General features: G+C 37.8%; 1 protein-coding gene across 2 annotated transcripts in view; it reads left to right on the plus strand.

Moving 5' to 3' along the window:
• HSD17B4 (hydroxysteroid 17-beta dehydrogenase 4) overlaps positions 1-16,034 on the plus strand; it is a 57,923-nt gene that overhangs the window by 10,622 nt on the left and 31,267 nt on the right. For both annotated transcript variants that reach the window (XM_079331521.1, XM_079331522.1), the window contains exons 8-14: positions 2,603-2,790; positions 5,497-5,588; positions 6,183-6,207; positions 7,770-7,898; positions 13,761-13,867; positions 14,555-14,788; positions 15,221-15,272. In XM_079331521.1, coding sequence (XP_079187647.1) covers positions 2,603-2,790; positions 5,497-5,588; positions 6,183-6,207; positions 7,770-7,898; positions 13,761-13,867; positions 14,555-14,788; positions 15,221-15,272 — 827 coding nt within the window. The remainder of the gene's footprint in view (positions 1-2,602; positions 2,791-5,496; positions 5,589-6,182; positions 6,208-7,769; positions 7,899-13,760; positions 13,868-14,554; positions 14,789-15,220; positions 15,273-16,034) is intronic.

A 16,034-nucleotide genomic window follows, 5' to 3' on the forward strand; every position in this document is an offset into this window, starting at 1 on the left:
CTTTTCAGTTCTGATCCTTCCTCTTCACTTCCTCAGCCAAATTTGTCTTTACATATTTTTCTTGCAATAAATTTAAATGTATTTTTATGACTTTCCCAAACAGAAGTTGTTAGAATGCAAAAAGACCATTTCTATTAATGAGAACTGGTTAGAAATTTTTGTTACTGGTATGTTACTGCAACTTTGAAAGACTCTTGTTCTGCTCTTCTCATTCAAATGACTGGTACATGCAATTCTGCTCATAGATGATGCATTTTTTTGTTTGGTGTTTGGTTGTCATGAGTTTTCTCTGTCAGTTTTAACCCTTTGGACAAATGTACTTGTTCTTAGTCTGTTTTGGTATGTATTACAGTTAACTCAAAAATAGTGCAGTGAAATCAGACCTTTTTTTCATTTTTGTGATTTTTTTCACAAACCTTATCAAAGCACTGATTATATAAATATTAATTGTACCCACATGTTGAAATCTGTGTGAGCTGTTTCCTCATCCTGTGACCTAAATAACATTCATTCTCATCCAGGGAAGTGAACTGTGGGGATAGCAAAAGTCTTAAGTTTGTGAGTTTAAATTAAATTATTTCTTCAAAAACAGCATAATTCTAGAGTTGCATCTATTTAGGATAATGCTTTCACTTGTCTCCTTTTCTGTATTTGCCAGATAGGAGTCGTAGTGAGTGCTTCTGCAGTTTATGGATAGACATATGCCATCTGCAAAATCCCTACTTTATACAGAGTTTGTAGGTTGTCTTCATCATATTGAACCAGTACTTGCAACACATCTCTTTACTTAGATTGAAAACACTAGATTATTGGCAGCAAGGTAGATAAAAAAGTGAGGTATATGTTGATCCCAGCTATGCAGTATGTTTACAAGTAGATTTGAACAGTGTCTGGTAAGGCTTTGTGTTGGTTTTGCATGGCCCGATTTTTGGTATCACAGAGGTGGCTTCTGTGAGAAGCTTCTAGAAGCTTCCACTGTGCCCAGCAGAGCCAGTCACTGATGGTTCTGAAGGTGAAGATGCTACTGCCCAAGGCTGAGCCAGTTAGAGCTGATGGCAACGCTTCTGTGATAATAGATCTAAGAAGAAAATCAAAACAGAAGGACACACAATTTTTTCTACCTTGAGAAGAGGAGGAGGTGAGAACGTGAGGAAAACAACATGGAGACACCAGGGTCAGTGAAGAAGGAGGGGAAAGAGGTACTCCAGGCACCAGAGCTAAAATCCCTCTGGAGGCTATTGTGAAGCCATGGTGAAGCAGCTGTGCCCCTCAGCCCATGGGATCCACAGGGATGGAGAGATCCACCCCAGCCCATAGGGGAGGTGCCCACACCAGAGTGGGTGGATGCCTGGGGGAGGCTGTGATCCTGTGGGAGATCCAGTGAAGTGAGGGGGTCCCTGCTTCCAGGCTGGAGCAGCCTGTCCTTGGAGCACTGCACCCTGTGGAAGAGAGACCCATGTCAAAGCAGTTTTGGGAGGGCTGTGTGCCCGTGGGAGGGACTCACGTTGCAGCAGTTCTGGCAGGACTGCTGCTCTGGAGAGTGGACCTGTGCCAGAGAAGGTCATGGAGAGCTGTGCCCCTTGGCAGGGACCCCATGGTCTCACAGGGGAAGGACTCCTCTCCCAGAGCAACAGAAGAAAATCTCAGTGATGAACCCCCACTCCCTGTCTCCCTCGCTGTTGCTGAGAAGGAGGGAGGGTTTGAGGAAGAGAAGGGCTTATTTTGCTTCTTATTGACCTTCTCTGTCTGTGTTAGAAATAAGTTCACTTTGTACATTTGAGCCTACTTTACCTTTGGAGTGTTTTATCCTGGTCCTTATTTCAACTCATGAGCCCTTTGTTAATTTTTTTCTCTCTCTTGCTGGGTGAGCAAGCAGCTTTCGTGGATGCCTGGCATTTGACCAGTGGCAAGCCATGACAAACTTCCTTTAAAAGTGAAGGTGTAGACCCATTTCTTTTGTATTGAGATGACCTGCAGCACAATGTTTGCTTGCCTGAAACCAGCTGTGAACTCTAGTGGTTTTGGAGCCCTAATGTGAGAAGTTCAGTCATCTCCAAAGCAATAACAGGGACAGCAAAGAGCAAGACTTTCCTGTCTTCTTCTGTCATGCATTGATTGCATATTAGAATTCTTTGAATGTGAGTTCTGTGAGAATAGATCTTCAGATATTACCAGGTAGATAATATTAAGGGAAGTAATTTTCAGTAAGGTAATTTTCTGTGACTGCTGAAACCTTTTATTAATTTTAAGAATAATACCACCTGAAATGTGGATAGAAATGAAAATAATTTGATTTTCTCTATACAGGACCCAGTGTCACAGAATGTCTATCCTAGTGTTGCAGTATCATTCAGAAAGCCTCATGACTTTTTTACTTTGCTGCTGCTCTGACAATGTGTCAGGATTTGTGAGATATTTGCTATCCATCAGACATTAAATAGTTACCTGATTGTTATCAAAACCAAAAAGCAGTCATGTCTTATTTGCATACTTTGTTTTGAGGAATGTGGAGACTATAATGCCAAAACTGAAAAATGCTGTTGTGTAGAATCAAATAACTTTAAGAAATAATTTAATTACTTTTCCTCTCTTCTCACCTTAGAATAATCATGACGTCCTCAGCTGCTGGAATATATGGAAACTTTGGACAGGCAAACTACAGTGCTGCAAAACTTGGCCTTTTGGGTCTTTCAAACACAATTGCAATTGAAGGCCGGAAGTATAACATCCACTGCAACACAATTGCTCCTACTGCTGGATCCAGGCTGACCCAGACTGTCATGCCACAAGGTGAATAATTTAAGGTCTGCATGTACTGATATGCTTCAGTGAATTAAAGCACAACAAACTTTCTGACCTCTTAGAAAATGCAAGTTGTTCAAACTTCATGTACTACCAATTAATTTTTCCTACTATCTTTTTGTCTTTGAGCTTTCAACTTCTGTGAGTTTCTGCCACAAGATGTGAAGCAAGTTTTCTCATTTGCAAAAGCAATTTCATAGGGCAAGGCTCTTTAATTGTAATCTTTTCCAAGATCCTCCTACACTAGTGGAAAGGCTTGTTTGTTTCATCACATGTGACATCAAGTATGTTCATAGGTGTCTGCACTTGTTATAGTATTGCCTAACTGCAAAATACGGAGTTTTTGCACAACCTGTCATATGTGTACTTTGTGCTTCCATGATCAGAAGGAGATGATAGTGGACTGAGTTGCTTAATTTTTCTTTATTGCACAGCTGCTAATCTTTGAAAGTTTGTACAGGTTTAAGAGAGTACTGCATTGGGAAGTTCAGTAAGGAGCATATTAGGAAACAGTTGTGTGCAAGTGTAAATTTGGATAAATAGACTGACTAATTATTTTGGAAAATGTCCAGAAGAAAGAAAAATAATTTGGGAAAAAAAAGATGGGTTAAAGGTGATTGCTCTCAGAAAAACTTATAGAATCAGACTATTTCAGTTCATTCCTGTCCTTCTTTTCCCTTATGATGGGCAGTTTCAAAGACCAGGAAATTATCACATTTGTCAGACTGATAGACAGGGTATTGGAGAGTAATATATTTTATATATTATGCACAGAATGAATGCTTGATTTTGTTTGACTGAAGTAGCCTGGTTTAGAGCTAAATAATCCAGGTAGGCATGACTCTAGCAGTATTACAGGTTGAAGGTTCTAGTGATTTATTGCAATGGTTTATAGAAGATCAGATACATGAAGCATACAATGTAAAATGGATTACAGTAGCTGGCAAGTTCTGAAGATATTTAATCTACGTAGGATGATAAAATAGAACTCAAAATTTTCTATCTTAGTCATTTTAAGAAAAGAGATCCTTTGGTCTCACTGTAAGATATAGCTCTAGTGATTTTATTTCTTATCTCTTTCACTCCATCCCTGTCCAGTTTTTCAAATACTCTTAAAAGATTTAAGCACCACAATTTGAAAAACATTTTCATGTGTCTTATCAAATTATCCTTGTTATCTTATTCAGGACTTTCCTATTTGTCTTCAGATGTCTCCAGGCACCTATACTTTTTCATTGCCATACATTGTTATGTATGGTTAACTTGACCCACATATTCTTTTTTGTATGCTTTTTTTTTTTTTAACTTCCTATTTTTTTATTATTTTAGGAATGGATTACAAGCATTAATGATAGTAGTATATGGCTAGATTTTGAGACTAAATTTTTGTGACATAAAGTGGAATTCTTTGGAAAAGTGTAAGGGATTTGCTGTGTACTTACAACATGCTGTATTAAATGGAATTCAGCTTTCTTCTACTTTTCTGTAACTTCTAGAAATGAACTTCTGTTTACCTTAGTTTTGCTATTAAAGAAGTACTTGTAATGATAAGCTTTCCTAGCTATTCATCTAGGAAAATCTGGCTATAATTGCAAATTCTTGACGACCTTTAGCTGAGGAACAGCTGCATATCTACTGCTGTTGAAAGAATGATGTTCTAAAAGCTGAAAAAGGAAATTAAGCAAAGTTGTTATTCAGACAGAGGATAGAACATGTGATAAGAGCTGCCTGGACAACCATACATGACAGTGTCTCTGTTCAGGTAGCTTTCTGTTGCTGTGAGAAAGATTATCGAGCGGTGAAAAAATAGCAACAAGACACTCTCTTGCTTGGTTCAGGAAAGAGCAAGAAAGAGCAATTTATTGAAGGAAACCATTGCCTTAAATAAGGCAATTCGTGCAAAATGAAATACAGACAGATCATTGGTCAGAGAAAGAGACACCTCTTCTCCCTGGCTTTCTCAGGAATCCAGCAGGTGTTGATCTTTGTTATGATTCTTTCTCTTGTGTTTACAGTAAAGAAGGAGTCTCTAGCTTGGAAAAATCCTAGCTGAGGCTGAGAAAGTTTCCTGTCCTGAGAAAAATACTTGCAACTTGAGATTTTGCCTAGGCCTTCAGCAGTGTCCACAGCTTTCTATTGGGGTAAATGCCAATGAAGATCCCAAAATAGGATTTATATGTAAATATAGCAGAGCTGATAATTCTCTGTATTATTTGGAAAAATCAGCATTTCCAAATGAGATAATTTTTAATCAATCAGCAGCTGCAATTATTTCAATAATGTCTTTCTATATATAGCTAACTAGTATACTGAAAGAGAAATTGCTCGGGTACGTCTCTGTCAAGATTATGTATAGCTATCTTGTCCTTGGTTCAGGCTGCCTGACAGATGCAAATTTAGAAAAGTTATCTGTTTTTGCAGTCTGCATGTAGCAGTGTTCCCAACAGTTAAACAGGCTGTCATCTCTCTGGCTAAGAAGCCACTTGGGGTTTGGCAGCATATGCATATCTCACTAGATGTTTGTACTTATTGAATATTCAAGTGTTTCATTTTGTTTGTTCTTTCTTTTCATGACAGAACAGTATTGATAAAATTTTCCTGGTTCTGCTGTTCACAAGAGGGTGTTATATTAAATAATTTGGTGCAACTGTAGAGTATTTCTATTTCACGATTCCTCCCTCCAATTTGCTCTAGATCTGGTCGATGCTTTCAAACCAGAATATGTTGCTCCTTTAGTAGTTTGGCTTTGTCATGAGAGCTGTGCTGAAAATGGCAGTCTGTTTGAGGTAATTTTTTTATTTTTCCTTTCTTTTCTCTCCTTCCCTCCTTTTGCTCCTTCTCCCAAAATCAGTTGTTTTATTTTGTCCAGACTTAAACCTTTTGCTGAAACTAAATTACTATGTGTGAACTACATACCCACCATAGACAGAAGAAATACTGATCTGGTTGTGCAGCATTTGACAGGTACTTAGGGCTGCAGTAGCCTTATCAAGTTCTGTTCTGTACTCAAAATGCTAACAATTTGATTGTTAAAATTCTTATTGTACTCTTTCAAGGTTGAAAAGATACCATGATTCAAAAGACATTTTTATTCTCAAAATCATTCAAACATAGAAAGTAGCTTGCAGGAAGGAGTAATTACTTAATTGTGATACTCATTATAGGTATTGGCATCAAACTGCTAACTCATGTATTGGGTGGAAACTTTTTTATGTTGATCACATTCAGGTGCTTAACTAGACTGTTAAATACAACCAGCAGTAGTCCAGAAATTCTTAGTATATTGAGTTTGTTCTGGAGTGTAGTTTTATTTCCCAACATTAGTAAAGCTTTGCTTTGTGACATGTCATAAGCTGATGATACTCTGTTTTTCTTGGCAGGTGGGAGCTGGGTGGATTGGAAAATGTAAGTACTTTATGTTGCAGGAATGATTTTGGTTTTGGAATTGACATCAAGACTGTGCTAATTTTCTTTAGACTTAAACTGTATGCTCAAGAGATTTTTTACTCAGGCAAGAAGATGAAAACAAGTCTAGGGTTCTGAGGAAACTGCTTATGTTCACTAAAAGTCAAAAATTTAACTTTAACTGCATTTGAACAGTAACTGAAAATCTGCCTCTTTAACTTTTGGATCCTGGGCATAATTTGAAATAGAGTTTGTGATGCTAAGTATACTGTATAAGTATATTGCTAGCTTTTCTTGATAGCTTTGATTTTTCATGACATAAAAGTACGCTGATAAGAAGACTTTTTTTAAAAATTTATTTAATCCTTTTTTCACTGCTTTCCACCTTTACTTATGCTTCTATTAAAATACTTGTGTATAAGCATGTTGATGCAATTAGTCTTCTTAAGCAACCAGTAGGTATGCTGCCCATGTATTTTCCTTAATGATTCCAGTGATTAACTTCAATATTAATGTAAGGAAAAGTTGCAGGCAGTACTGAGCACTTATGATCACTCAGTGTGTGAGATGACTTGTTTCCTAGATCCACTGAACCTAGTACAAGCATTGTTTTCATAAACTGTACAACTTTTCAGCCTACATGAGTATCATCATTGGGTTGGAAGTAGAGCTATTAATTCAGGAAGTAATTCTGCTTTCTGTTAATTTTTTTTTTCAAACTTGATAACCATTTTGTCCATTTCTAACTACAAGTGTTCTGTGTAACTGGAATAATGTTTCCAGTAAGTGTGGTAAACAGATTAAAAGAAGCAGGGCAGCAGCACAAAATGTCTTGCTGCCCTTCACAAGCAGTTAGGTTTTAATACAGCTGAAAATCTGCACTTAGATCAAGTGGGTTTTTCATCGTTCATATTTCATCGTTGTAATGGCTATTGTTGAAGTTACTGAAATGAAACCGGGTTGTTAATGAGGGACCAGTATGGCCTAATTCATTGCCTTCTGCTAATTAATGGCAAACCAAACATGACTGATTAAGTATTAGAATTATAGTCCAGAAGGGTGTATCCTTATGGAACTAATTTCACATTGGCCTAACTAGTTTCTTTCAGGTTACAGTATTGAGGTACAACTTCAGAGACCATTTAGAGGTGCTAGCTACTGATATTAAGGTTCTTTTATTGATAACAAGTGGCTTTCACTTTCTGCTTTTCATACTTTCAGGAGATTCCTAAGCATTAATAGTCCAAGTTATGTCAGAAGAGAAAGCCTGTAGATACATACTAGCTACAACTTTTCAGTAGACAGAATACTAAAACTAGAAATTCTGGAGAGAGTAAGTCTTTTGTAGCTTCAGTGAAACTTAAAACCAGTGCTATTCCCTTTCTGAATGCAAGTTAAGGCAGTAAGCCCTTTCAGTCGAGCTAGAAGTATTACGGGTGAGTGATGTTGGAGTACTTAAAACGTTTCCTTTACTGTACCATCTTGAAGGTGGTGGCCTGAAAGTTATCTAAAGAAAAGAAAAGCTTTGTTTGTTACTGAACTCTCTGGCTGTTTCCCATTAGTGCGCTGGGAGCGATCCTTGGGTGCCATTGTCAGAGGAAAGAATCAGCCAATGACGCCTGAAGCAGTGAGAGAGAAATGGGAGAAGGTGTGTGACTTTGATAATGCCAGCAAACCTAGAACCATCCAAGGTAAGAGACACTTTTAAGTTGAAGCCATTCAGCCTGGGGAAGGGAATGTTTTTGGGAGACGTTAGTGTAGCCTTTCAGTACTTTATAAAGGTCTCTGAGAAGTATGGAAAAATGGGACAAATGTATACTGCTGCCATAGGACAAGAGGTAATGGTTTTAAACTAAAAGAGGATCAATTTAAGTTAGATGTAAGAGGGAAGATTTTTACAGTGAGGGTGGTGAAACACTGGCATAAGTTGTCCAGAGAGGTAGTAGATGCCCCATTTAGACAGCATAGTGAGAAATTGTGGTTTTTTTTCTGTCCTGGAATCCTGGTTTTTGGTGAACATTTCACTACCAAAAAGCTCTGGTTAAGTAATAGGATATATGACAGCAAGGAAGTTCTTATTGTGCCTTAGGTTCTTAGGTCACATCACCCCCTTGGCTGGTGACCAAAGTTATTTTCTCTTTCAATGCTTTGTTTACTTTTCTGGTGCCTTGCCAGCATTTAAGAGTGCAGGGCAGAAGGGAAAAAAGCATCCTTATGTACAATGTCAGTTGAATTTCAAAGATACTTAAATCCACAGTAGATGTTTAAGCTGTTGGTTCAGGAATCCATGAGGACATTTTATTAAAAACCTTCAAAGATACATTTTTAGATACCTCTACCAAAACCAGAATAATTCATGTTTTGTCCTTTCCCTCACATTTTGGCACGTTGGGGAATGTAACCATCCAAACAGTAGTTCTAGGTCACCAGACTGATCTTTGGCTTACAGATATCCTGTTTCCAAATGTGTGCAGGTTTATACATGCTCTCTGTTCTGCTGTGGAATGGTATTTATAATAACATAATTCCAGCTTCATGGCTTCTGATCTGGTCTAGGACCTGTCACATGTACTATATTACTTTTATGGGTTGCTAGCAGAAAAGACTGTAGGTGGGGATTTCTTTTCAAAGTTGCTTCAGCATTATATGTGGTATTTCGCATCTCCCAGTTGATGCTATGAGGAAAAAAAACCTGAAGATTTTTGGCTTCAAGTAAAAGTGCTTGCAATGCAATATGGCAGGTATCTACAATCAGGAAATCATAAATGTTACATTGGCATGACTCCATGCCTTAGCTTTTGTTTTGTTACGAAATTAGTCAAGATACAGCTTTTTCCTTCCAGTGCCATTAAGCCACAGATACTAAATAAAAACTTGTGCATTAATTGTTGTATTGTATATTTGTGAGAATTAGCATAAGGGTTGAAGAAAATTCGCTTTAGCTGAGGAGATGAATTTTTGTTCTAGTAGAAGTTTCTTCTACTGTCAAATTCTCAACTTTATTGCTTGAAGGTATTTGACTATGAAATAAAGGAAACTAATTAGAGTACTTATATTAAAAATTAAAAGTTACAATACCTAACATCTGCAGGTTAAAACTCTTTCTTTTCTGCAGATTTCCTTAGTTTGAATAATATGATGTTATGAAGAGCATTTGTGTACTAGCAATTCATGCAGTAGGAAAAAAAGACAAAAAGCAATTGGATAAAATACTTGCTTTTACTGTAGTAGAAAATAATGTAATCCAAGATGTTAACCTTATTTCTTGTTTTAGCAATACTGATAAGAGAGGCTTGACTTTATGACTTTGTATTCTGTAATAAAACAGAAATACCAAATTAGGTGTGATGCAGAAGCTTCTGAATGTGTGCTGCAGGGTGCAGTAGGTCACAGTTGCACCATGCACTTCATGTTGGTGTGTTTTTATCCTTGCCTTCATGGCGTTCTACTTGCTCTCGTGTCATTGTCCAGTTCTTCCTTTTGTAGAAAGGGAATCAGACTGTGTTATGGTAGAGGCAGAGGACAGCCATCCCTGTCTTGCAGGCTGTGTGCTGTACACAGCATTCTGTATTATCTATTGCACAAATTAGTGTGTTGTTCTGTTATCTAGGGAAGCAGAATTTATTGTGTCTGTGACCTGTGTGAGGCACTCTGTCTCAAGCTTCAGTTGAGAAAATGTGAGACAGCTTCAGCTAAAGGTCTGTAATTGGCTCTTAGAAATTTTTGTGCATTTTTAATTCTCTTGGCAGCTATCTGTTTACAGAAAACAACTTGACTATTCTCATTGTCAGACTTCTGGCACGTCTTATAAGTTTGTCTGACAAAGAGCGAATTAATGTAAAACACATCAAAGATGTGTGTGTATATATGTGTGCACGTCATATATGATGGAGAAGCGTGCCAGCCTCAGTGTCAGCTTTCCTTATATGTATTTAAAAAAGGTTTAAACACTTGTGCTGTTTGATCTGTTGTTAAGGGGTATGGTTCATATGCAATGTCCCCTTACTGGAAAATTAATACATTTGGAAAGAGGCACCCTTTGTTGTGACTGTTTTCAACCTTTGTTCTCCAGTTTAATCTTTTCTTTCTGTCTGCTAATGATTTGCTGTATAATAGCAGGCCATTCTGAAGTGGTGAACATTTAAGGTTTTAGAGTTCCCTGATAGTACAACAATTTAAAAAATATCCATTACCAATGATAAAATAGTTGTGTTAAATAAGAAGTTTCCTACTAGTTTTGTTTTTGCCAGAATTATGCTCTTTGGTATAATTGTACATTTCTTGGGTCTTAAAAGAGAGTTAGAAAGAAGGTTGAGAATTACCATCCTATCCTGTCAGCTCCAACTCTGTGTGGGAAGGTCATGGAGAATAGGGAGTTGATTTGAAACAGCCAGTGCAGATTCACTAAGGTGAGAACTGTCTGACTAACCTAATGGCCTTGATGGAGTGACTCCATCAGTGAGTAAGGGAAGGCCTGTGAATATCATCTGCCTGAGCTTGCCTAAGGCCTTTGGCACAGCCCCCCATAACTTTTGTCTAAATTTCTGAGCTATGGATGTGAGGGATGGAGTGGAGGAGGTGTTGGTTGGATGGTCAATGTCTCAATGTCCATATGGAGATCTCTGATGAATGGTGTCCCACAGGGGCATGTACTGTGGGCAGTACTGTGTATTAGCTTAATCAGCAATACAGGTACGGGATTGAGAGCATCCTTTGCTGAGTGGTGCATGACACAACTGAAGGATGGGATGTCATCCAGTGGGACCTGGATAAGCTTGAGGAATGAACCCATGGGAACCTCATGAGCTTCAGCTATGCCAGGTGTGAGGTGTTGCATCTAGGTTGGGGCAAGGCCCAGTATCAATACGGGATGAAGGTAAGCTGTGGAGAAATACTTGGAGATGCTGGTGGATGAAAAGTTGGACAAAAGCTGGCAATGTGTGCCTGCAGTCCAGAATGTCAATTGTATCCCTGGGTACATCAAAAGAAGTATCTCCAGCAGGTTGTGGGAGGGGATTGTGCCCCCCAAAGGTCTTCTCTCCACTTGGAGTGTGACATCCAACTCTGCAGTCTTGAACACAGGAAAGACATAGACCAGCATTGGAGCAAGGCAGGAGAAGGGCCACAAAAATTATCAAAAATGATGGAACTCCTTTCCTAAAGGAAAAGGTGTTGGGCTTGCTCAATCTGGAGAAGAGAAGGCTTCAGTGACGCCTTTTTGTAGTCTTTCAGTATTAACTTTGTGGCAGGGCCTGTTGCAAGAGGACAAGAGATAATGGCTTTAAACTAAGGGTTGATTTAGATGAGCTATAAGGAAGAAGTTTTTTACAAAGAGGATGGTTAAATGGTCAACAGGCTTTTCGCAGACAGGTAGTATAGATGCCCCATACTGTAAACTTTCAAGGTCAGGTTGATGCGGCTCTGAGGTACCTGCTCTAGTTGAACATGTATCTGATCATTGCAGGGGAGTTGGACTAGCTGCTCTCTGAGGGTCTCCAACCCAAACTATTCTATGACTCTCTGACCTCCTTCATGTTCAGCCAGGCACTAGCCAGCTCACCAAGTTTATAGTCCACTCATGTCACACCTTCTGCATGAAAGACTCCTTGAAATGAGATTGTACTAATCTGTTTCATTACTAATTTACAGGTTACCTTTATACTTTTGGTCTTAATTATGACAAATTATTTTGTCAAAAATGCATGTTGATATATCTTTGTCTCTCCATTAAAAGTGATCTTTATATCCTTACATGTAAGTAGTTTGTAGCTGTGCTAAATTGCGGAAACATTCAAGCTTGCTTGGAGGTCAAACATGTATTCTCCTGTGAAGATTTTAAAGCAATGTGAGACCTTCCTTTGGTTCATGCAGAAGAAGTACAGTTTGTTACTTCTCACAATGGCTCTATATTGCTTTTCTTTTATTAATTTAATGAGTGAACAAAGGCATAAAAGAGATTGCCCTTTAAAAGGGTCTTATAAATTGCAAATCTTGTTTTGCACATTTTCACATTATGTAAATGTCATAACTTCATGTCATATTGTGATAAAGCTTGTATCCAAAGAGGAAGCTTGTCTTTGGCAGAAGAGGTAACAACATATGTTTATTTCTTAGATGTTCCTTTTCTTCTCAAGATTCAGACCACAAACAAATGTTAGGAAGGTTCTGGCAGTGAGATGGTAAGCAAAAGATAGTTAAGGAAAACAGGATTCTTTCTGCAAGAGGGCATGCAGTTTACTTTGGATACTCTTTAGTGCTGTGCACCAGAGCAACATTGTGTTAATGCAAGCAGCAATGCAAGTCAGTATGGGCCCAGGGGTTTTGAAGTGGAGGGGAGTGGCTCTGAGCTAAGGTAGCTAAGTAATGATTTTGCACTCCTCTGATTTAAACACTAATGCCAGCTACAGGTTTATGTTCAGAATCACAAACAGGATGGGGCTGCTGTGGAATGCATCTTGAGCTGCTTTATTTTCCAGCATCAGTCTCATTACATGGTTGGGACAGTGGGAAGATGCCAGCAGCTCACTTCCTTGGCAGCAGCTGCAGGATGTGATGTTACAGTGCACTTTGAAAGTTTTTTGACCAATCAAAAAGCAAAAGCACATTGACAGTAGTTCTATCCAACCACTATAATGAAACAATGCTTACTTATTTTGAATACAATACCTGCTTATAAGCCTTAAAATGCAATGCACAGAGCTCCAATATTGAGCTTTGACCTTCCTAATATCTTGCTAGATATACTTTTCTGCAGCTTAGGGAGTTATTCTAGCCAAGTGTTAATACACAGACTATTGTTTTATTTGTCCTCTCTTTCTACATCTCATAGGCCTTTTCTGCTGACAGATCTTATAGCTACTGCTTAGCTCTAATTGCAGTCCTGCTATCTCTGAGGCCTGCTTTATTGCAGATTTCCCAAAACCCTCTGATTTTAAGGATTCCCACAAAACGCATTTTTATTTCTCTGTGCAAGATTCTCATCACCTTTTTTTTTTTAATTCTTTCTAATGTTTAATATTGATTTTAGCCCTATTAAACTTCAAGGAATGAGCTGTTCTTGATGGCCTGCCTTTACTATAGCTGAATTCAGCCATGCATCATCTCATTTGTAATTTTGTCATTGTTCAGTCTCAGACTGGCTTACTTTACTGTCTGTCTGATTCAGGAAACAGGGTAACAGTCAGGATGTTAGACCTGTGACTTGTATTGCAAATAGTTTTCATGATAAGAAAATCATTAGTAACTTTCAGATATTTGCTTCTCAGACAGTTGAAACATAAAGTGCTCATGATCTTCTCTTTAACACACTGAGAGAGGTGTCGTGGTTGACTGGTGGGTGCAGAACTGATGGAACCTGTATAGAAATCACTTTTCTCTACTTTTGTGTGGATGCTTGTAAAATGCAGCACCATGCTCAGTTTGCAGTTTAAAGATGAACTGAGAAATACAGGCTATGTCTCATTTGCTGATTGTTACGTATGTTGTGTGTCTGTAACTAGAGTGTGTCATGTATCGTTATCTAAAAGTGGTTTTTTTTCAATTCCTTTCTCTAGAGTCCATAAGTGTATTGAGTGATGCTCTGAGTCAGATAGAGTCTCAGGGGAATGTTTCTATGAATTCAACAAGCTCTGGATCAGTGATCTCTTCTTCTGTTGACACGGTAAGTACATCTGTCTACCAGATACACTCAAATCTGGTGAAAACCTTGAGCAGAGAGACTTGTGTTGCTGCCCAGCTTGTCTGCATAAAGAAGGCTTGCCATCTGCAAAAAGAAAGGTGGGGTTTAAACTTTGAAGTGAGGAAGCAGAAGGAAAAACATCTCCAGACTCCAGTCTCTATTTTTCCTGTGGATGTTAGGAAAACTTAGGGCTGAATGGAGTGGATAATGCAGAATCTAAGTGCTTGTAAGTTCTGTTAAGCCTCTTTGATTAGGGTGTTATTCAGAAAAGCAGCAGAGCTTGGGTGTTGTTGGGCAGTGTGATTTTGCTCTGGATCCTTCTCTATAGATAATTTTTCCTTGTTTCAATCTTATTATTGTGTTAATTATTTCAATTGTGGTTTGGTGTTAGAAAAAATCTTACACACTGCTGAGCGGGCAGCTGCATGCATTTATTCTTGAGGTAGATTTCCTGAAGGGTTGTATAATGGCTTGCATTTGGGTAGCTTGTATTGCAATGAATACATTAATATTTTAGGGTATATTTATTACTCATACTTGATGTGAAAATGTGACTGTAAAGAAAATGCTCAAGCATCAAGTTTGATATATTCTTCTGTAGGTAGATTACAGAAAGAATGCAGGTTCAATATTAACTGTTTTTGATTTTTATTTTATGCATTTTTCCAGACAAGCATTGTTGGCCGTGAATTGGGTACCAATGTGTATAAATATACTCACTTGGAGCCTATTCTGTATGCACTTGGTGTGGGAATGTCAACTAAGGATCCAGACCACCTAAAATTTCTCTTTGAAGGAAGTGAAGAATTCTGCTGTTTACCCAGCTTTGGAGTAATTCCTGCTCAGACATCAATGTTTGATGGTGTTCCTTCTCTTTCAGGACTAAATATTGATCTTGCAAGGGTATGGAAAAGTACAGTAGCTAATTTAGCTTGTGTGCCATATAATAGAAAGGTGACTTCAATTAGTATTGTTGCAATATTGTTAGTGGCTTTTCGTCTAGAAGAGAAAAATTTAGTGGTTTATATTCTTATATCCTAAGAAATTACTCATTTGCTTCACGTGTATAATATGTCTTCTTATGATGAGATGTATGATGAATTTGATATTCAGTTTTACTTTGTGCTCACTACACTTTGTTTAAACCATAAAAGCTTGAAACTTTACTTGAAAACATTTTGGGGATGAAGGTGAAGAATGAAGAAAAACAAAAGAATAGAACTTGGGGTTTTTAAGTTTTGTTTCCTCTGAACACTTTCTAAAATAGCTGTGTATTGACTTGGGGGACAAAGTAATCTATTGATTGCTGTTACAGCACTGTCTTTCTTTCCATAGATGCTGCATGGTGAGCAATATCTGGAGCTTTATAAGCCATTACCAACCTCAGGTCAGTCCTTCTGTGTTGCTGATTTGTGTTGCACTATGACAACAGTTCCTGTAGCCATGTTGTAAATGGAAATGGGGAAGCTTTGCCAATTGTAATACTGCATCTAATTTTTACAGTGAGTAGGGGAGAAGAGAGGTAAGCTGTTGGGTTCTTGAAGGAATTCTGAAACTGTTTTTGAGTTGGAGTTGAGGTGTATTGAGATCTCAGTATACTAAATATACTTAGTAAAATACACATAGTCTTTGATACAGCAAGAAAATATGCTACACACCTATGGATTATTAATGTAATTTGATACTAATTACCAGAACTTGAAAATATTTCAGTATGGTTGTACTATAAAACTTTTGGGGTATTTAATGAAGAATTCTTCAACATTGATTTTATCTGTGTGCTTTTAAGAGGATAAGACTTAAATTATGCATGTTCAAAAATGGACATCCTAATTTCTTTTCTTCCTGTCAAAAGTCTTAAGGTATTAGTTACTGCAGTAGCAAATTCTTCTCAGAGATGGCTGAGTTTTCCCAGATTACAGCATCTGAGAGTTGCATGTTACATTGATTCAGAATATGCCTGTGCCTGGATTTCTTCATTAGTAGTTTTTAAAGTTTTAAAGCACTACTTTAAAACTACTTTTAAAGTAGTTTTTTAAGTTTTTGAAAGTGTAGCAAAACCAAAAAATTGCAAGCCACAAATAAATGGCAGAATTTCTTATTGAAACAAAAAAGAGATATCTGAAAATTACATTTACTACTAAAAAGT

Source organism: Erithacus rubecula, assembly GCF_903797595.1.
Source record: "Erithacus rubecula genome assembly, contig: SUPER_Z_unloc_4, whole genome shotgun sequence".
Classification (NCBI taxonomy): Eukaryota; Metazoa; Chordata; class Aves; order Passeriformes; family Muscicapidae; genus Erithacus; species Erithacus rubecula.